Source organism: Erpetoichthys calabaricus, chromosome 1 (genome assembly GCF_900747795.2).
Source record: "Erpetoichthys calabaricus chromosome 1, fErpCal1.3, whole genome shotgun sequence".
In the NCBI taxonomy this organism is placed as follows: domain Eukaryota; kingdom Metazoa; phylum Chordata; class Cladistia; order Polypteriformes; family Polypteridae; genus Erpetoichthys; species Erpetoichthys calabaricus.
Genome location: NC_041394.2, coordinates 62,157,591 through 62,179,519, shown reverse-complemented (window position 1 = coordinate 62,179,519; position 21,929 = coordinate 62,157,591). Strand labels below are relative to the sequence as shown.

Genomic DNA, 21,929 nt, shown 5'->3' with positions numbered 1-21,929 from the left:
AAAAGTTAGACCTCTTATATCATTGAAAGATGCTGAGAAATTAGTTCATGCGTTTGTTTTCAGTCGACTAGATTACTGTAACGCACTCCTCTCAAGACTACCCAAAAAAGACATAAATCGTTTGCAACTAGTGCAGAATGCAGCTGCTAGAATCCTTACCAGGAAAAGAAAATCCGAGCACATCTCTCCAGTTTTGATGTCACTACACTGGTTACCTGTGTCATTCAGGATTGACTTTAAAATTTTGCTTATGGTTTATAAAGCCTTAAATAATCTCGCCCCATCCTATATATCGGAATGTCCGTTGTCTTATATTCCAAATTGCAATCTCAGATCCTCAACTGAGTGTCTCCTTAGAATTCCAAGAACAAAATTTAAAAGAAGTGGTGAGGCGGCCTTCTGCTGTTATGCACCTAAAATCTAGAATAGCCTGCCAGTAGGAATTCGTCAGGCTAATACAGTGGAGCACTTTAAAAAACTGCTGAAAACACATTACTTTAACAAGACCTTCTCATAACTTCACTGCAATTTAATCCTGATACTCTGTATATCCAATTCATTATAATAACCACTCATGGTGGCTCTAAAATCTGTACTAACCCCTATTCTCTCTTCTGTTTCCTTTTCCGGTGTCCTTTTGGTGGTGGCTTGCGCCACCACCATCTACTCTAAGTACCATGATGTTCCAAAAATGATGGATGGATTAAAAGCCAGAAGTCAGTATGACCATCAGCATCAAGTGATTCCGTGAGAACCCTAACTACAAAGAGGACTATTTCATTTATGTTAGGTAGAATGCCCAGAGGGGACTGGGCGGTCTCGTGGCCTGGAACCCCTACAGATTTTATTTTTTTTCTCCAGCTTTCTGGAGTTTTTTTTTGTTTTTTCTGTCCACCCTGGCCATCGGACCTTACTCCTTTTCCATGTTAACTAATGTTGCCTTATTTTAATTTCTTATTTTGTCTTTTATTTTTCTTTTCTTCATTATGTAAAGCACTTTGAGCTACTTTTTGTATGAAAATGTGCTATATAAATAAATGTTGTTGTTGTTAATTTAAAAATCTAAAATATGTTTTTCCTATAAAATTAGGGGATCTGTCTTTCAGGTGCTTAGCCAGGTTTAAAATGTTTTCTCCTTTGGTTTGTATTGGTTGAAGCCATCTGCCTCGAAAGAAAGCATTCCCAAAATTGACTTTGTTCATGGGCCACAGACTACTATTAACTTATTTTATTCTGTGTTGTTATATTTTACATAATCTATGCATAAAGATGTGTGCTGCTAGAGAGTGGCAGTGTCATGAATGTTGGTCTTTTGTTTTAATTAAACTAACCCCAATTAGACGCACATTAAACTGGCCTGTACATTTACAGCTATAATTATTTTAAAATAAATACTTTATAATTGTAAGTTTTAAGCCCTAATTTACAACTTTAGGCATTCATTTATCTGCAACATGTAAAGTGTGTCAATTTTTATAGTCCCAGGGTATGCCTGTAGATATATTTCAAATCATTTTTTCAAATGTAAAAGGTAATCATAAATACGATAAATTCAATATTTGTTTTATCTCTTAATTCCTAGTGCAATTTAATCTAATCAAAGTTATCATTGTAGTAATCACCAGACAACTCTTGGGCAGTTACAGCATTAAGTACAATAATTTAAGTTGTTGGATGGTAATTCCTTGACTAAAATTTCAACTTTTTAAAGAAAATTTACTACAGTAAAAAATCTTTAAACATCTTAATACCATAAAATACCATGCCATTTTCTAAGCCTGCTTAATTCTGAGAAGGATTTATGGGGAGCTAGTGCCTATCCCAGAAAAGATAGGGCGAAGGCAGGAACAAACCCATGGACAGGGCACCGATTATAATATCTCAATTGTTAATTTTATGTTTCACAAAAACTTCTTAAAGTTTAACATTAGAGTTTAACATTAAACAACAAAACATGTATGCTTTAGGCTTGCTTCATTTAGGCCTGTTCTGCAGCAAGTGATTCATTTTCAAGTCTAAGAAATGTAAAACTGTTTGACATGGACGTTTTAGAAAGTGTTGCCATTCCAGTTTAAAACAGTGGATATTATGGGAGGGAAAATCACTTTTCCAGTGTATCCCTTCTGTTCTGAACTCTAATGGAGGTTTCAAATTTACATTGATTTTTTTAAAATGTTATTTAAGAATCAAAGCATCATAACAAAGCACAATTTAATTAAGTCAAAACAGCACAAGTACAACAGCATGTTCCACAGTAACAATAAAATGCTTCTGTGTCTCTCCTCTCTTGGGACCCTGCAGTGTCTTTTAAAATCACTGTCATTTTGATTCACTTATCTACTCTGAGTCATAAAGTTGTACATATTGTTAATCAACTTGATGTGAACAGAAGAGATTTTTTTCAGTGTATATATATTTTATGTCAACAATGTTTATTTGCATGCAATTTGGCATTTCATTTTAACCAAATTTTTAAAAGTTTAAAGCATTCAGGATTTTTGGATGAAATTGCAGTACATAAAAGTAAACGCAGAATATATAAATATAAATTGAATACCATATTAAAATCAGATATGAAAATGTAATAAATACCATTTTCTTCTGGTCTTCATCGGCCATCTTCAGCCTCTTCTGAGCTTCTTCGTAAGCCTTCAGATAACAAAAATAAATTTAAAACCAAGACTAGAAACACGTGTGCAAATTTTGTACTGAAAACATAACTGTAATAACACGGTAATGGTGTTGACAAGTTGCATCCGTCTAGGGATGACTTCATTGTTGAGTCAGAAGCATTATAAAGCAGCATTCCATCATTCAAATGAGCAGCTTCAGCGCCAGATGCAGGGGAGCCTATAAATATAGCAAACCTGACACATGTCACACAATTTCTAACTAGTGCACCTAAGTAAGCTGTCCTCCTAAGGACAGCAAGGTAACTAAATAAGCAATGCAAACAGCATGAATCCATTGGGTGGGATTTTTTTTTTTTTAATGAAAATTGTCTGGTCTGAATCTGATTGCTTGGTTCTGTGCATGCCCATTCCTTGTATCAAGTGGTCTGTTCAAAAGTAACCCGTGAGGATTGGAACAGTATAAATTTACTGAGCATTTTTTGAAACACAATTTGATACAGATGAACACTCCTTAAAGGGGAACGGTCATGATTTTCAATCTTTGAATACAGAAAAACACTCTCTCATGTAAGATATCTGAAAAGAATTTTGGCCTGAAATAATGCAGCTGTTTTTGTATAAATCTCCAGAAAAAGTGGATTGGTAGCTTCACTGGTCTGTTATGGGAAATGAACTTTGAAAACCTACAAATTAATGTAGTGGTTAGGGGTAGGCTGGCTATGCAGAGCTTAGTCCATACAGTTGCATAGCATTGTATAGGAAGCAACTTTCAAAGCACAGATATATTGCAATACACAGCTGTGTAAAATGAATACACATTAATATAGTTTACATGTTTGTAAATTCCTTCAACATTAAATGAGAAATTCACAAAAGTAACAAAAACAATTACTTTCCAGACATTAACATAATACACTCATTGCTAGGTCTTTACAGTTGTTAGGCTACAAGACCTCCAACAAAAAAATCAAATCCCTGAATCTTGAATGTGGTCAAATGCTATCCAACCACAAACTTGCAAAACTGCTTTAGCAGCTTTTGGTGCACCAACAGAAAACTTTCAGGATTTTCTTTTTATTCCTCACTGATGTAGATTACTATGAACTACTTTATACCATATTTACAGCCCAAAGAACAGGCTCACAAGCACTACAGTTTTAAACACAGTTAAATATACTTCACTGTAGGCATTTTTAAATTTGCATTACAGGCAAAAGTAGTGACCTAAAAGTGTAGTGCCCAAGTGCGTGCCTCACATTTCTGACAAAGGTATCTTTGATTGAATGTGGGTGTACTTCAAAATCATCCCAAACAATATGTGCTAAAATACAATGCCACACTTCAACTTTTCTTCTACATTCACTGTTAACAAGACTTAATTCCATAGCCTACAAATGCAATAATGTATCAAAATACAGTCACCCCGATTCATTCATTAAAAAAGCAGTTGAAAGCTGATGGATCTCCATCTATCACACCTCACAGGGTAACATATAATGTAAGTGAAAACCAGAACAAGGACATGACAAAATTCAGAAGCTAGAAATGCTCTTTTATTTTATGCATACCTTTTTATCAGATCTTTCTACTATGTGCCGTGTCTTCTCCTTATCCCGTTGTTTCACTCTCTCAGCAAAGGCATCCCTTTCCTCTAGATCCAAAAGACGTTCCCTTTCTTCTTTTTCCCATTCCTCCTCATCATCCTCCTCTGCCTGTTGTTTCTGACTTGAACTTGTCACTGGCTTCTTTAAACTATTAAATACAAAAGTAAATCACAATCTATGCTTCAAACACTGCTAATTAAAGAGAAGAACTGAAAAATGCTCCCAATTTACTTTCCAGTTTCATATATTGATATTCTCAGCCAGCTAATGTGTGGATTCCAGTTTATTTCTAGCTAAAATGATTTGCAATCAAATAAGAAATGTAATCATAAAAATTATTTTCATTAAGTCCACCTTTTTAAATGATAAGGCCATGATTCTACTAAACACTGCTACAATTTGATTACAAACCCTATTTAATGAACATTAGTGTCATGATAGCTGCAGAATCCTCTAGGAGTGGGCACAAAGACTACAAAAGGATTTAATCTGTGAAAAATACCTTGAAGAATTTTTAAATTTTAAAGAAGATAAGAACAAAGCCACCTGCATATCTTTCTGTGTCGTTTTGGGTATGGCACAATTTGTTAATTGATAATATCACTTCTGAAAGCTGATAGGTGTTATGGTTAGCTTGGAAGTATGAACAGAAGGAAGTGCTTGCCTTAAGTGTGTTACTTTTGTGTTTGTGTGGTCATTAATTTGGGTGAATTTGAGGTAGAGCATGAACATGGTAAAAAGATAGAATGGAATAGTACAGGAGAAAAAAAAAAGACTTTTTTGTAAAAATCTATTTTTAACTTGGAGAGAAACAATAATTATAAATTATTACCTTACCACAGAATAATGCACTTCCCATTAGTTCTAAAATGACTGTGAATGAGATGAGGCAAACTGTGACTCGCTTTCAGAAATTGTAAATTGCAGCCAGTGGTCCCTGTGTGATCCTGGACAGTATATGTGCATGTGTATAACCTGTTGATGTCATCTTCTTCTTCACTACTTCATTACTTTCAAATATATGTTTGAACTGTATCCAAGTGACAAGTATGTTAAAATAAGGAATGTTTAAACATGATAATCTGTAAGCAAAGATCCTGGTAAGTATTTGTTTCTGTTTACTGTCACATAGATAGATAGATAGATAGATAGATAGATAGATAGATAGATAGATAGATAGATAGATAGATAGATAGATAGATAGATAGATAGATAGATAGATAGATAGATAGATAGATAGATAGATAGATAGATAGATAGATAGATAGATAGATAGATAGATAGATAGATAGATAGATAGATAGATAGATAGATAGATAGATAGATAGATAGATAGATAGATAGATAGATAGATAGATAGATAGATAGATAGATAGATAGATAGATAGATAGATAGATAGATAGATAGATAGATAGATAGATAGTAGGTGTGAAAAGTGGAAAGCAGCTCATGCTCCAAACGTTCAACTCACACTTAATATATGTGATTAGACATAGACTATCTTCATCTGATGAGGTTTTTTATGCTGTATAAAGCTGACAGAAATACTTTTAAGATGTGTATTCCTTATTCAAGTTCTTTGGCTTTTCTAGGGATCACATTCACTCGCTGCATACTCCAAACATTTTTTAAAGCTACCAGGTAGTTCAACCTGTGATGTTGTGTAATTCTACTCACAGAAATCATCAGTAATGAGAAACAAGTTAAAAACCATTTGCATGGTGTAACATTCAGGTGGATTCAGGGACTTGGTTTATTGTATGGAAAGCTGGCAGCATGCAGGTATGTAAAAGGGAATAATATCCAAAATACTGTACACAAGTAGAAAAAAACTCTCAAGTTACATTTTAAAATGGAAACTAATCTGTAATTGAAGCTGCATGGAATGGTTCTCAGTTTTAAGAAAACTCTACAAGTTTGAAAATTCACCAATGCTTCTCAAATGGGAGTTTTTGAAGTTTCAAAAATATGTACAGTGCCCTCAATTCAAGAAATCATAACAAAAATAGAACTTTCAAAACAAATTTTCTTGAAGTATAAAGTGTGATAAATGTAAAAAAAAAAAAAAAAAAAAAAAAAAAAAAAAATCTGCCCACTGGGAGCTGAGTTGTTTCTTGCAGGCAGTCAGACAGAGATAAACACTACAATAACAGTAGGTGCCTTATATATATCGTCGTATCACACCTGTCATCATCACTGTCTTCAGAAGAAGACTGCTTCTTGCGTAGGTGTTTTCTCTTTCTTTCTTTTTTGCCCATCTGCTTCTTTTTATCTATAGTTTTTTCTTCTTCACTATCATCTTCACTCTCTAACAAGGTGTAGGTTTTGTTCTTACGCTCCATTTCAATGGCTTTTCGCTCAGCAAGTCGCGACTCCTTCTCTATAACTTGCTTCCTTGGAATCTATAAGCAAAACAGCATAATTCTTGATATCAAGAGAAGACTAAAAGTACTTTTAATGATGAAACAAATCGGTCAACTTCTAAAAAGAATAAACTGTTCAAAAATGTACTGTTTTTTTAAAGCTGTTTTTGCTCTTGAGGTTCTTTATTAACTCAAAATTTCAAAACATGTAAATACATATACCAAGTACTAGTATGAAGATGTTACAAACCATACATAAAAACAATCTACAGTATATGGAACATTGCTAGCTGGAAATAAAGAAACATAACAAATAATATACAAGTTACAATACTGAAATATTACTAAACAAAAATCAAAAACATGACTGTGCACTGTTTCCTGATACATAAAATACAATATCAGATTAAATAAAAACCAATACAAAATGACAAAATGATAAAAAAAATACTTTGTCAAAACAAGAATTGGTGAGGTCCTTACTATAATTCTACAATATAATAGATGTCTTGTGAAATAAATACATACATTTAACTGGAAAGTTCCAAGTAAAAAAATAAACATAAGTAAAAATAAAAGACATTGGTGCACAATGATACTGGCTAGTATATTACTATTGTACTGTAATAATGTATTACTGTGGTTAAACAGCTGAAGGCCAAAAAAGCTAAGAAAGTCGGAGATACAACATTTCGGTCATGTAGCCTACGAAGTTTTCATCACACAAGGCTGTACAGTCAAAGCATTTTATCTGCACCTTTCTGTTCTTTTTCAGCTCAGGAATAACCTTTAGTTTTCTCTTTTAAAGATGCATGTTAACACGGCCCTTCACTAGCATTGACACATTATACTGAAGCTATAAAGAGTTAACATTTCTAGTCATGAATGATGTTTATGCTTGTAAAGAGTTATATTTCTAGTCATGACTGATATTTGTAGTTATAAAGAGTTACATTTCTAGTCATGAATGATGTTTGTGCTGCTAGAATATGTAAAGATTTGGAAAAATATATAAAGTAAAGTGATGTTTAATTAAGGAGCTACAGAAGATATAAATATATGATCCATCAAAATTAAGATTTTTAAACTCGTTTATTTTTAACTTTTTTTTTTCTCATGCCTATATGAAACATTTAGGCATTTAAAAGCATAAAAATTTTATTTTCTTACAAAATTTAAGAATCATATTTTTTCAAATAAAAGAGGATAGAGAAATTGTGTTTCATCCTTCCATATCAGGTTTTAAGTTTTAAATGGGTTTATTTCCTACAAATCTTTTATCTTAACTCTAAAATGAAAAAAAAGAAAAAACTCAAAAACACACAGATGTGGAACTTTTCATATAACATTACAGTGACTTATAAGAAACTGTAGACATATTACTCCACTGAAAGGATTGCATTTTAACAGTTTTAGTTTTTAAAGTAAAATATTTAAATGGCACTAGGTATCACTAAATTGGTTTAATCCTTTATCAAATTGATAGAAGGTTTTGTGTTAATTTTCCACTTTTTATTCTGTGGAATATAAATTACTTTAAAACGCAAAAAATTTTGGTTTGGAGGGTGGAATCATTTCTTTCACAAACCCCCTTCACGTATGAAAAAAATGATTCTGTCCTGCAACTTTTGTAAGAAATTCCATTGTTGTATGTTTTTCAAGAAAGATCTACTTTAGATAAAAGGTGTGTTGAAAATAAACCCAATTAAAACTAAAAACGTTATCTTGAGTGGGGACTGTTTTTTTTTTTTTCCTGGTCCCCTTCAAGTGTTAAAATGCAATTCTCTTTAATATTTACTTTGTATGCCTTTATCTACTAGTTATATATCTTTGTTATGTAAGCCTGTATTGATTTATATTTTGTTACTAATTCATTTTTATTCTTGTCTAATTTAATTTGTTTTTTTTCTTTTAACTATTTCTTTGGCATCCCGTAAAACTTTGAACTACATTCTGTGTTCTTTACAAATGTGCTATAGAAATAAATGCTGTTGTTCTAACTACTGACCTATATCACTCACTGCTTAAGACAAAATGTGTATGAAATACAAAATCAATTCAAAGTAAAAACCTGAACAAGAAATGGGAAACATATTTTCTGGATCCCCTTTTAGCTGTGAGAATGTGACTCTCTTTTTTATACTCTCAAAAGTTCCACTTGCGTTTTAGAATGAGTAAGCTAAAAAGTCTGTTAAAAAAAATCCCTCTTAAAATGTTTTTGAAATTCCACTTATGTATACTTTTGAACCCATTTAAACTTCAAACTGATGGAGGGGGTTACATTTTCAGTTTCACTGTGAAAAGGTCACTGTTACATTTTGTCAACAATCCCACTTTCTCTGCTTCATTTGGAAGGTGAGAAAATTGAGTGTGCAAAATAAACCTATTTAAAAGTTAAAAGCCAAATTCAATTGAAGAGACTACTGTTTCAGTTCCCATTCAGGTGTAAAAAAATGTAACCTCCACTTTACATTTTATGGCAGTTATACATATATGTTTTCCTTTTTATGTTCCATTTTTTCTTAGCTTTTTTTTTTTATAAGCAAGAAACATATTGTTGTGAAACTTTTTAAAAGAATGTCATTGCCGAACGGATGAAAAAAATGTATCATAGCAATACTGACATTTTTGAGGGTATGAAGCAATTATGATTTTTAAGATGAAGATTGTTATTATCTAGTGCGTGGCTCAGTTTGGGGATCCAGCTGACAGCCCTTAAATATTTTTGACTATTCATACGTCCCTGTAAGAGTTTATGATGAAGTAAACTCTTTCTACAACAAAAAATAACAGACGAGTTGTCAAACACATGTTTAACAATTCAGCAGGGCTCACAAGATTACAGGACAGAGAATCGAAAGTAAAATGAAGTAAAACCGAAGAGACTAAAACAAACCATTTAGACACAAATAAAACCGAAGTTAACGTACCCACGTTAACGGGTGTATTTTGGGCTATACAAAAATAAATTGTATTGTATTTATGTCTTTATTTGTAAAAATAGTACTTTACTCGGTTACGGTGCGTTTTCTGCGCTTATGATGAAAACTCGCGTGAATGAAAATATGACTTCCCGCTGAACAAAAAAGCCTTTTTAACAAATGTCAAGAAAGACGGTACCAGTCCTTAACACTTTTATTTCAATTGTAACGACATTTCAACGATAAAACGTCAAAGCTTTTAGAATACTGGCACTGAAAACAGCAGCAACGGTTACCACCTTGAGTGTACTGTACAGTTCCGCTTGTCCAGCCCGACAGTCTGCTCTCATACATATTTAAATTAGCTCGCTGGATCTCTTGCTGGCGCACTAACGTTTTCTTCGCTTACTATACTGTAGGTAATGCCGAATGCTACGTGTTAGCTCTGTATGAGACTCGGGAGTTAAAATGTAACTTTTACCATAAAAACGTTCTTTATTGTTGTCACAAAGCGAACGTGCAAGACAGTTTTGCAATAATTACTCCAACTTTAAAAGTGTTTTTGCACCTTTTTCATCCGTACAGGAGTAAATGGACAGAATAAAAATTGAGCATCACACTAAGTGGTACGACAAAAATGGGAGAGATATCTAGGAAGGCAGGTTAAATTGATATGGGCATGTTATGCAGACAGGCAACGAATATGGAAGCCGAAGCGAAGGTGGCTGGATACTGGATAAAGTACAAGATACTAAAGAAAAGGGTTTCACTGGGGAGGTGGTGCAGGACCAAGCTGTATGTTGGAGAAGGTTGGTTAAGGCCATCGACTGCACACAGAAGTAGGAAAAGACACAGAGGAAAAATAACAACGGCATGACTAAAAGTGAGTGTTTGAGGATCGTTGAACGGGGAGCTGCCGTCAAGTTTTGCGTTGGGGGCGCGCCCATGGGGTACTGCCACGCCCACCTCCCCGGGTGTTTAGGGTCACGCGTTTACAGCCCGTGCCCACTTGAGCAGTCCTCCATTTCTGTAGACTGTCCGTGGAGCTGTTGACGTTAAATGCGAATACAGTAATCCCTCCTCGATAGCGGGGGTTGCGTTCCAGAACCCCCCACGAAAGGTGAAAATCTGCGAAGTAGAAACCATATGTTTATATGGTTATTTTTATATTGTCATGCTTGGGTCACAGATTTGCACAGAAACACAGGAAGTTGTAGAGAGACAGGAACTTTATTCAAACACTGCAAACAAACATTTGTCTCTTTTTCAAAAGTTTAAACTGTGCTCCATGACAAGACAGAGATGACAGTTCCGTCTCACAATTAAAAGAATGCAAACATATCTTCCTCTTCAAAGGAGTGCGCATCAGGAGCAGAGAATGTCAGAGAGAGAGAGAAAAGCAAACAAATCAATAGGGCTGTTTGGCTTTTAAGTATGCGAAGCACCGCCGTATAAAGCAGTTGCAATGAAGGCAGCAGCTCACACCCCCTCCGTCAGGAGCAGAGAATGTCAGAGAGAGAGAGAGACAGATAAAAACAAACAATCAAAAATCAATACGTGCCCTTCGAGCTTTTAAGTATGTGAAGCACCGTGCAGCATGTCGCTTCACGAAGCAGCTGCACAGAAGGGAGCAACGTGAAGGTAATCTTTCAGCATTTTTAGACAAGCGTCGTATCGTCTAGGTGTGTGAACAGCCCCCCTGCTCACACCCCCTCCGTCAGGAGCAGAGAATGTCAGAGCAAGAGAGAGAGAGAGAAAAGTAAGTTGGGTAGCTTCTCAGCCATCTGCCAATAGCGTCCCTTGTATGAAATCAACTGGGCAAACCAACTGAGGAAGCATGTACCAGAAATTAAAAGACCCATTGTCCGCAGAAATCCGCAAACCATCAAAAAATCTGCGATATATATTTAAATATGCTTACATATAAAATCTGCGATAGAGTGAAGCCGCAAAAGGCGAAGCGCGATATAGCGAGGGATTACTGTACTCCCATCTCCGTACAAAGCCATTCTTAAACTGGATTGACTTAAAAGTGTAAAAGTAGTTTTACTTAAAGACCAACACGAATGTTAAGGTGAGTGACGCTTGGATAAACACGGTTCCCCCAATGCAAATGTGAGTGACGCCTGGATAAACATGGTACCCACCCCCCCCCCAATTCAAGCGTGAGTGATGCCTGGATAAACACGGTTCCCCAGTTCATAGGCACGTAATATGACTGCAGAGCTGCTCTTCACAGTCAGTGCATACCTGGCTCTGTGTTTTTGTATCGCTATAACAGAACACCACATTTCCAAGTCCCTTGTTTCAACTTGCTACTGTCACTAACTGACTGGTGAGTTATGCCAAATTACTACTGTTAAGCCTATTTAGATACACTGTTAATTTATGAATTGCAATAATTAGGTAGCTGCAAAAAATGGAAAGTAATTGGGGACTCCTGATATAGATTTTGTTCAAATTAATGATTTATGACATTTAGGAATGTGAATTGTAATGTCTGATGTATGTCTCTGAACACCAACATGTTCCTGTTTCCTCACCAGCAAAAACCTTAAGTTGAATAGAATAACCACACATGAGGTAATCTAGGCATAAGTATGTTACCTTTCTGTAGAGCTCTTTGGCAAACACTGTCATCCTTTGATCAATATCAATTGTCCTTGTGTCTTTTAACCTTTGGATGAAGTCTTCTTCACTTGAGCTGCGCTTTGCTGTTCCAATAAGAAATAGGGGAACATATTTTTCACTGAGCCCTAAGATATCATAGAGCTGATCACTCACCCACTGCTCCAACCCTGCCATGATCAACACCTTGGTAAGAAAAAAACAATACAATTTAATTATCTGGGCAGTTATTAATTATATTCCTGCCACTGCAGTACTGGCTTTTGCTAGGCTGCCCTTTTGAAAGCAGTCAAGGTTGGGGCTGACCTAAAGTTAGTAAAAACATCTACAATTACAAGGCAAACAATACAATGCTATATACAATACATGAATATAAGAGGTAAAACTTATTGCATCTTGTACATAAATATTATTGTTATTTTCTTTAAACTTAAATGTGCCTTACCTTGCTAAGTATAATAAGTAATTTAATAGGATAGCTTTATCCTTAGGCTTCTCTCTCTTCCTCTTTGTGACCCTATTTGCACAGGTCTTTTCCTCTTGCTTGTTCTCTGGATTTCCTCCACATCCCCAACCTATGCTGGTTATGGGCTGGTGTATGTTAGTGTACTTGGATGACACACCCATCCAGAGTTAACTTCTGCCTTGCACCTGATGCTACTAAAGAAGAATACAGTCTGGCTGCCTGTTATAGTATTGTACAAAGGAAAAAAAAAATAAAGTTAATTTAAGATGGTTCTCTTTATGCAAAACTGAATGTTATAAAAGCCATACTGATAAAATGCCAGCTAGTACTTTGAAGTTTATTCTTGGGTAACTCGATGTGTGTCATGAATCTGGGTCATAACTTAATACTGAAATGACTGTCAGTTAATGGTTTAGATTAAGAATGGGGGTGTGCCTTGCACCGTAAAGCTTTTCCTGCCATTTATGTACATGTCTTATTTACTTAAGGCAAGATGACACTTATTTTAATGTGCAGAGTCAGAAGAAGGACAGAGGGAGGCATGGATGTAGGTTAAGAATGAAGGGGTTATAACAGTAAGTTAGTGTTAGCCGCCGAGAAACACCACTCTGTACCAGTCAAGATTTTTTGGAAGACCATAACCCGGATATTAAAGCTACCGGCATTAATCTCTTCTTAATTATTTTAGACGTTATTGTATTTGACATATTTGGGCTCCTTGCGATCCCGCTAAAATACATGCAAGTCTAGATCTAGATGACATGTAAGGCTCCAATCTTTTAATGTTTTTAGGACCTGAAATATGTAATTGTAAAAGTAAGGCGCTTACCACCCCGATCTCCTCTCGTATGCGAATATTTCAGCCCGACTCAGGATGATAAACGTTCATCTGCTGCTTTTCTGACATTGTTTTTGCTTTTGTCCAAACTGAAACGCGAAAATTACTATCGTATCATATTCTTAACTCTGTACTACAACCACCAAATACATACTCGTGCCCGGAAACGGAACTCCACCGCTTGCACAGGCTGACGAGTTCGGCATCTGTTATAATTGGCATTGCCCCCTATCGCCGGTCTTCCGTGATACTTTTTTTTTTTATTATTATTATTTTAAGAACGCCATGGTGGCAAATAATGTCACCTTTAAATGTCATAGTTTCATGGAATAAACGTTCTTGTTTACACATTATGCAATTCCATGACACCACAGATTCGTAATGGGGAAGCGAGACCAAAGCTTTACTTGTCGATTGATCCTCACATCTCATTTGGACTGGAAAAGGCGACCTATCTGAGACGTGAGCATAGACAGTTTCCCTAAATATTTTGGGAAAAGCTTCTTTTTCTGCCTCATTTTTACGATTTTTCACAAATACAGCAGAAATGGAAATAATACAATTCATATATGAATGTCGCAGTGCAGTGTACCATGGAAGTCTAAGCAAAGGAGAGAATCGGGTGTTTTAACATTAGATATTTATGTAAACCGCCAAATAAAATCGGATATATAAGTAAACCGAGAGAAGAACGAGGTGAGACGTGTTTGTGATCGTATCAAGACCGCAGCATAAAGGCAAGACAACTTTAGCCAAGTTATAAAATATGCACAGGAGTACAGTATGCAGAATGTAGACTCTTCCAGATCTGATTTCATTTTTTGCAAAACCGTGCGTGTTTGTTTATACTTATTTCGTTTTAGTAGTGCGTGTACGTGGAATAAATATACTGCAAATGTAGCTGTTACACTGTGGTTTGATCACATGCTTGAAAATACTATTTCTCAAACACTGGGTCGCTTACTGTCGCCAGTGGATCACGAGTTGGTATTATTCATACCAGTAACGAGGAGCCCTCCAACGACTGCCCTAGATCCCCCTTCCGCTCTGACGTCCGCGGTGCATTAACTATCGTTACTCATTATGTTTCATCAACGTAGTGCCGAACGAAACTGCCCCGTTAAGGTACTGGTTGTAGGTAGAATAAAGTCGAATGTAAAGAGAAAAAAGTTGACGATCGCCCAACGTGGGGCTCGAACCCACGACCCTGAGATTAAGAGTCTCATGCTCTACCGACTGAGCTAGCCGGGCACTGTAGATGAATATTTAAACATGTCAGAAAATGGATGGATAGAAGTTATATTGGTTGTGCATTCTGTCTAATACGTGCAGCATCTTACGCGAGTGACTTGAATACTTTGATAAATTTTCCTTTTATAGGTGTACATTCTCCCTAATACAAACCGTATAGAAGTGAATTCTAGTACGGAGTTTAGTTTTTATTTAATTTTAGAAACCTTAAAAAGCATTTTTGTTCTTTTTTTTGGACACTCATAATGCATAGTGTTTTTTTCGTTGTAGATCAACACAAACCTCCGAGGACAACGCGTATGTCCATTGTGGATTACAGATTTGAATTTGCATCCAGAGCAACCCCCCCATCACAGCACGGCCAGTTTTTACTTTTAAATTAGGGTCATTTAAGTGTATAACGAAGGGGCTTGGCATAATAATATTTAAAACATATATAGCTCGGACTACAAGTGAACTACACTCGTTTGGCCTGGGATATTTTCTTTTGGGAGGTGCCCGGCTAGCTCAGTCGGTAGAGCATGAGACTCTTAATCTCAGGGTCGTGGGTTCGAGCCCCACGTTGGGCGGATGATTTTAGCGAGACGACCTTTCATTTGCTGTTGTAGAATGTTTTATTACGTGTTACCAACAACACCAGTTTGCCAATATTAAAAATATAAATAAGTGATTATTGTATTGTGTAGTAAATGTCTGTAATAATAAAACTGTAGTGAGCTGTCATTAAATAGTAAACTGTCCACAAGTAGAAACGACGGAACTGGGTTGAATTCCGTATCTAGGCTACTTGTTTTTCAAGAAATTATTGAAAATTAAAACTAACCATCAGTGTATCCTTTTAAGAAAATATCTCAAAAATGTTAGTCATAACGAATAGCAAAACCATACAGTAATTATTTAAAATGATAAGGATTATATCTCCCAGATGGCCTTGGGGACATCTCGGGATCCCACAACATGAGTTGTCAGTTATTTATTATAATCCTATTTCAATAGAATGTGTGAATTTGTTTACGTGTGATTCTTAATTGTGCTGTGTTTAGTTCCTTTCACAATGGGGTCTTTCAAGGTTCTAATTTAATCAAAACAAAAATAAACCATTCTTATCAGTGCAGAGTATGATTGTAATGTTCATGAAAGCAAATCATTGTAAGTGAATACTTTTGCATAAAATTAGAGCATTTTTCGCATTTTTAAGCAATTCCGTTATTGCACACATCTATCCTTTTGCATACAATAATATATATTCATATTTTTACGAAGGCTAAATTGTTTTCTTTTTAATATACAGCACTAGTTGTAGTGGTTAAAGATGAATATATATTTTAATTCCTTAAAACCAGCAGAATGGTCCGAGCGGGATTCGAACTACAGTTCCTGTGACGCATCACTGTTAATTTTATCCCAACAATCGCAGTAGTACCGCCCTCGGGATCAAACGCGTAAGTCATGTTAGAGAGTCGGGTTATGATTGGCCAGAACTTTCAAATCTTAGTTGGGATACCGGCTGTGATTGGTCTGATCTGTTAAATACGTGAAAAGTGATTAAGGGTTGTGATTGGCCCAGAGTTTCAAGTCTTGGCAGGGATACAAGGGGCGATGTTCAATTCTTGATAGAATATTGTTAACAGACTGATCTGATTGGTTTTTGCTACGAAGATTGGTTTCTTCTACGAATAACTATTACGGTTTTATTTTGGATGCGTATAAACGTTTGAATTCTATCCGTTTTTCGGAAACCGTGTATACTAATTCTATAGGAAATTACATCTCATAATTAACCAAAGACACACGGCTGTACCGTCCTTTGGTGAATGCAGAGGGTTTTTAATCGACATTTCTTAAAAACAGCAGTATACCCAGTGTGAGATTCGAACTCGTTTCCGTATGGCGATTTGTTATAAATTGTTCACCATTTTTCGCACCTGTATATCCGTTTATACGCACAATCCATCACCTTGTGTCGTTGGTTCGGAGTTTAAATTCTTTAAATAGTTTCCACGGTTTTATAAAATCGAAAGTTAGAATTCAAATGCCAGTGTGCGTCCATAGTCAAATAAATATAACTTTTCGTCTAATGAACGTTACATCATTCCGCGCGATCAGCTACACGCTTGAACATATTTTCCTTTCAAAAGGTTATTTTTTGACGATTACAATAATCTACATAATATCTGAAACTAGGGTTCTGAGCTGCCTCAAAAGCTTGCAAAATGTAATCTGCTCAGTTTGTCAATAACGGGTGTCGTTTTGCTTCACTTCTCTTAATTTATTTAGTGACGCCACCTGGACGTTACTGAACCCGGCAGCGCTGGGTACCCCCGGCTTTAAATGTAAATCGCTTGGAGTTGTACAAAACTCGAAAATTTTCAGAATTTTAAGATCTATTGACACAGCTTTCTCTCTGGGTTAAATTTATATTTGTAGGTGCCCGGCTAGCTCAGTCGGTAGAGCATGAGACTCTTAATCTCAGGGTCGTGGGTTCGAGCCCCACGTTGGGCGAAACATTTTGGTGGCGTGAATGGATTGGATACGCATCTTCACTCCGAGCACCCGTTAGTCGAGGTAATTCTTGGTAGCGAGAACCAATCAGATCGCTTTTCTCTATCAAGTATTGAAAGCTCGGGCCAATCGCAGCCCGTATCGCATACCAAGAATTGACCATTCACAACCCATTTCGACTACCAAGAACTGGCCAATGATGGCTCGGTCGTCTACCAAAGAATTGTCGAGTAACGACTCGTGTCAGGTATATTGGTTGTGCATTCTGTCTAATATGTGCAGCATCTTACGCGAGCGACTGAATACTTTAATACGTTTTCCTTTTACAAGTGTACATTTTCCCTTAATACAAACAGTATTGAAGTGAATTCTAGTACGGAGTTTAGTTTGTATTTAATTTTAGAAACGTTAAAAAGCATTTCTGTTCTTGTTTTGGACACTCATAATGCATAGTGTTTTTTTTTCGTTTTAGATCAACACAAACCTCCGAGGACAGCGCGTATGTCCATTGTGGATTACAGATTTGAATTTGCATCCAGAGCAACCCCCCATCACAGCACGGCCTGTTCTTACCTTTAAATTAGGGTCGCTTAAGTGTATAGCAAAGGGTCTTGACTTATAATATTTAAAACATATATAGTTCGGACTACAAGTGAACTGCACTCGTTTGGCCTGGGATATTTTCTTTTAGGAGGTGCCCGGCTAGCTCAGTCGGTAGAGCATGAGACTCTTAATCTCAGGGTCGTGGGTTCGAGCCCCACGTTTGGTAACGAGAACCAATCAGGTCGCTTTTTGTTACTACGATTCTACCAAGAATTGAAAGCTCGGGCCAATCGCAGCCCGTATCGCATACCAAGAATTGAATACAATACTCACAACCCATTTCGACTACCAAGAATTGACCAATGATGGCTCGGTCGTCTACCAAGAATTGGCGAAGCACGATTCGTGTCAGGTACCAAAAATTGGAAAGGGCGGGCCAGCCTGTTGTCAATTAATGTACAGTATTCTGCAAAACCTTGTTGAAGTTGGCACACACGCTTTGCGGTTTGTGGAGATAAATACCCTTAAGGAATAAGTATATATTTAATTTTGTCATAAAAGTTTCATAAATGTATTGATTATTGTTGTTTAACCACCCTTTGATATACTACCGGTATTACCTATGTGACATTTTGTTTGTAGTCTGGTAGTCTAAATGGATTGTGAACGTATTTATATATTTACATTAATGTACACATTTTTAAATGATTTTTAAACATACTTGGTGTGGTTTATTACAGGTATTACATATGTGTGCAAAATGTGTAAAGAAAGATATAATATAGCACAAATAAAATAAACATTGGTGAATTGGATTATCATAGTTTCATTTTACAGGATGAGCTTTAAAAGGTAATATCATTATTATTATTATGAAGTGCTGCATAATTATAAAAATACAGATCATTGAAAGTTAAAACTTTTTTTACTTGACCTCCTCTTTGCTAATTTAAAAACTTTTTTTAGTTCACTGTTTGGTTGAGTTCATTTTTAACTGAAAAGATAGATGAACCATCTGTATATATTTCCTACAGAAGACTCCAGGATAATCTTTGTTATATAAAGACCAATAATTCTTAATTAATTACTACAGTAAAAATATATATAAAAACAAATGACTGGTATGTTGTATGATTTTTGTTATACTTCTCACTAATTTCACAAATTGTTCACATCAATGCTAATATAGTATAATAATAAATGGTGCAGATGGACAAGCTTTTTCTCCTTCCTGATTACTGATTTGACTTGTTAGAGGGTTAAGTTCCTTGCCTTAATTCTTCTTCTTCTTTCAGCTGCTCTTGTTAGGGGTTTGCCATAGTGGATCATCTTTTTCCATATCTTATTGTTCTGTGCATCTTGCTCCATTACACCCATCACCTGCATGTCTTCTCTCACCACATCCATAAACCTTCACTTAGGCCTTCCTCTTTTCCTTTTACCTGGCAGGTGTATTCTTATCATCCTTCTCCCAATATACCCAGCATCTCTCCTCTGCACCTGTCCAACTATACACCCATTACAGTATTGCTCCCTTTCATAACTTTAATGCAACATTTATATCCAATAATTAACAAATTATCAATTTAAGAGATTGTTACTCCATTTTTATTTTATTGTAAACATTATAATTCATTCATAAATTAATTCTAACCAATTAAAGATTCCAACCATCTTTTGTAGCCCAATTTGTGACATATCCTCAGCATGGTAATGTACTTTTTTTCAAGAAAAATGTGTGAGGGGTGAACTTGAACAATTAGGGAAAATGTCAGTAAACACCACCAAAACAAATATGCTTTATTTGGTCATATTCAGTAATTCACATGATCAATAATACATTTGGTATAAAGTTCAATATGTTTTCTCTGTTACTCAGATAAAACATTTTATGTTGCTTTTGCTAAAAAAGTAGTATTTGATTCTTAATCGATTGTTCTAGCCTTCTAAGAGCCACTCCTAGGTAGTATAAAACCGACAAATCTCAACTATAAGCATGGTATAGTTTAGAGTATTTCTAGGTCAGTGGTTACGAATATATTTGTGATTTTTGATCCATTACTAGGATATAGCTGTCGATGGACATCTATTATGGAAAATGTCGAATTTCTATTACAATCGAGACTATTATTACTTTAAACATTTAAACTGAAGCATACGTTTTAATATTAAAACATCAGACACAAACTATTCTTGATAATTGTGCACTTCTACTTCTTGAAGTAAATCGTTATACGGGGTAATTCTTATGAACACCCCCAAATAGGGCGTCTTACGCTAATTCAGACTTTTTGATAACGTGTTTTTTAATGATTAGTTTGTTTTACACTTCGTTGGTTATATTGGTGTGAAAAGGTCTTGCTTATTGTCTTGAAATTTAAGTGAAGGTTTAGACTGTCGGTACTCGTTAAAGACTTTTAAGAATGGAAATTGAATGGCAATAGCGGCGCGCCCCCCGAAGGCCGTATCGCCACATAACAAACCGCCGGAAGAGGCTGGTTGTTTTTAATCCTGCTTGTAGCGACCATGGCTCCGACGGGCATAGGTGGCGTGTGCTTGGCATTTATCGCTTTGTGCAACTTTGTTTTTGTCTTCGGAACGGGTGTGGAGTTTGTCCGTTTTATCTCGTTTCGGGCGATTTATCACAATAACCACGGCGTGGCTCCACAGAGTAAAGGTAAGACGGGACGAGTTTGCAATGCTGAGGACAGAACTGGCTGTCTAAACTAAACTGTCTGACTAAATACAATTTAAACGAAACGATTTTGAGACGAAACGATACGTATAGACCCTATCCGCGTGCACGACGATGCAAAGATGTGTAAAAAAATAGACGCTAGAAATGTTACTGTAGTAATTTTGCGAATGAGGGATGGAGTACAAGGTGGCAGCAGGGTTGTGCGTTTTTTTTTTTGAGTAAAGAAAATAATAACATGACTCTGTACTTTATATGAGGAATAGTTTTGCTTTTTAAGTGTAAAGAGTTTCAAGCATTGTCCAGTTTTTACATTTACGAACAACTTCAGGTAAGTGCAGGTTTGTTTTAATAAAAGAACAGACAGGGCGGGGCTGCGAGTTGCGTGCGATTCAGACGCCTCTCCACTGTTTGCGGTCAGGTCGGCTTTTTAATTCGAGATCTTTCTTCGCGATAAAGGGATTTTGATTTAATGCAGGCACTTTCTTAAAATATAAAGGCTTGTTGTGCATTAGAAATTTGAAGTACACGAATGTCCTGGTATTATTCCACTGCAGATCATTCTAACTTGGAAAACCGATATATAATAATAAAATTGACCTTGTTTTTATTTGTAAAAGGAAGTTAATTTTGAACAAAGTTCGAGTCACTTAAATGATTCACTTGCGCATGTGCGGTTTAGTTTTGAGGTGATGAAATATATGTATGATACTGTGCTGGCACGTACTTCAGTAACGTTTAATGGATTAAAAATACTTGTGATGCATGCTTGACTGAGGCCTAGTGTCAAGCAGTATGAGCTTTTTACATGCCTCCTTTGAATAAAAAGACATTGTTTTAGAGTTGTTTTTAGCGACGTCCGAAACTATAGTAAGAGAAATGTCTATATGCACTGAGGCAGTTACATTTTTTGATTTTTTTTAAGCTCTTGCAATGCATGACCGGGTTTGTGTGTTTGATTCTGTACGTGACGGATACGCCCGAGTGCCACTGTGAAACTGTAAAATGAAGGCCGTTGTTGGCTATAAATTTGAATGTACTTCCAAAGCCCCGCCTTCACGGCGCGCGCATTTTTGCCCTAGCAACTTTTAAAGTATGAGGATAGCCAATTTGTGTCGTTTTCTGGTATTTAAAATGTAAATCTAAGGAATTTATTAAAAGGGGGAAAAAAAACTTCGAAATTCGTAAACTATGTTGGGGGGGGGGGGGGTCTCTCCAGATATCGGGACACTGAAAATGGTATTGAAGGGCCCGGCTAGCTCAGTCGGTAGAGCATGAGACTCTTAATCTCAGGGTCGTGGGTTCGAGCCCCACGTTGGGCGGTAACTTTTACGTTAAATAGGCATATCATCCTCAGTTTAGAGTTTTACGTGGAATACATTTCAAGTAGTTGCACGCTGCTTTTCTAAAGTTCAAATACGTTAGCAAAGTATCAATGAACGGAATTGGAGGTTAAGGCCAATCACAACTGTCAGCTAGCAAGA

The 21,929-nt window shown here is 36.0% G+C and overlaps 3 protein-coding genes, 1 long non-coding RNA gene and 5 other non-coding genes across 9 annotated transcripts in view; 6 read left to right on the top strand and 3 right to left on the bottom strand.

Annotated features, from left to right (window-relative positions):
* The window catches only part of dhx16 (DEAH (Asp-Glu-Ala-His) box polypeptide 16), a 40,895-nt gene extending 27,257 nt beyond the window's left edge, over window positions 1–13,638 (bottom strand). Inside the window, exons 1-6 of the mRNA XM_028800729.2 lie at window positions 13,446–13,638; window positions 12,596–12,835; window positions 12,130–12,336; window positions 6,423–6,640; window positions 4,202–4,385; window positions 2,593–2,649 (exon numbers count right to left, since the gene is read on the bottom strand). Of these exons, the coding sequence (XP_028656562.1) occupies window positions 2,593–2,649; window positions 4,202–4,385; window positions 6,423–6,640; window positions 12,130–12,327 (657 nt within the window). The 5' untranslated portion in view covers window positions 12,328–12,336; window positions 12,596–12,835; window positions 13,446–13,638. The remainder of the gene's footprint in view (window positions 1–2,592; window positions 2,650–4,201; window positions 4,386–6,422; window positions 6,641–12,129; window positions 12,337–12,595; window positions 12,836–13,445) is intronic.
* Window positions 1–21,929, top strand: part of LOC114650889 (tenascin-like) — a 585,410-nt gene that overhangs the window by 304,304 nt on the left and 259,177 nt on the right. The window lies entirely within an intron of this gene.
* LOC127529643 (uncharacterized) overlaps window positions 1–21,929 on the bottom strand; it is a 744,809-nt gene that overhangs the window by 536,592 nt on the left and 186,288 nt on the right. The gene's annotated exons all lie outside the window — the stretch shown is intronic.
* trnak-cuu (transfer RNA lysine (anticodon CUU)) lies at window positions 14,633–14,705 on the bottom strand. The gene has a single exon. It is a non-coding gene; the product is annotated as a tRNA-Lys (tRNA).
* On the top strand, window positions 15,202–15,274 carry trnak-cuu (transfer RNA lysine (anticodon CUU)). The gene has a single exon. It is a non-coding gene; the product is annotated as a tRNA-Lys (tRNA).
* trnak-cuu (transfer RNA lysine (anticodon CUU)) lies at window positions 17,135–17,207 on the top strand. Its single transcript has one exon. It is a non-coding gene; the product is annotated as a tRNA-Lys (tRNA).
* trnak-cuu (transfer RNA lysine (anticodon CUU)) lies at window positions 17,904–17,976 on the top strand. Its single transcript has one exon. It is a non-coding gene; the product is annotated as a tRNA-Lys (tRNA).
* The window catches only part of nrm (nurim), a 24,129-nt gene continuing 22,403 nt past the window's right edge, over window positions 20,204–21,929 (top strand). Inside the window, exon 1 of the mRNA XM_028800710.2 lies at window positions 20,204–20,427. Coding sequence (XP_028656543.1) covers window positions 20,277–20,427 — 151 coding nt within the window. The 5' untranslated portion in view covers window positions 20,204–20,276. The remainder of the gene's footprint in view (window positions 20,428–21,929) is intronic.
* trnak-cuu (transfer RNA lysine (anticodon CUU)) lies at window positions 21,695–21,767 on the top strand. Its single transcript has one exon. It is a non-coding gene; the product is annotated as a tRNA-Lys (tRNA).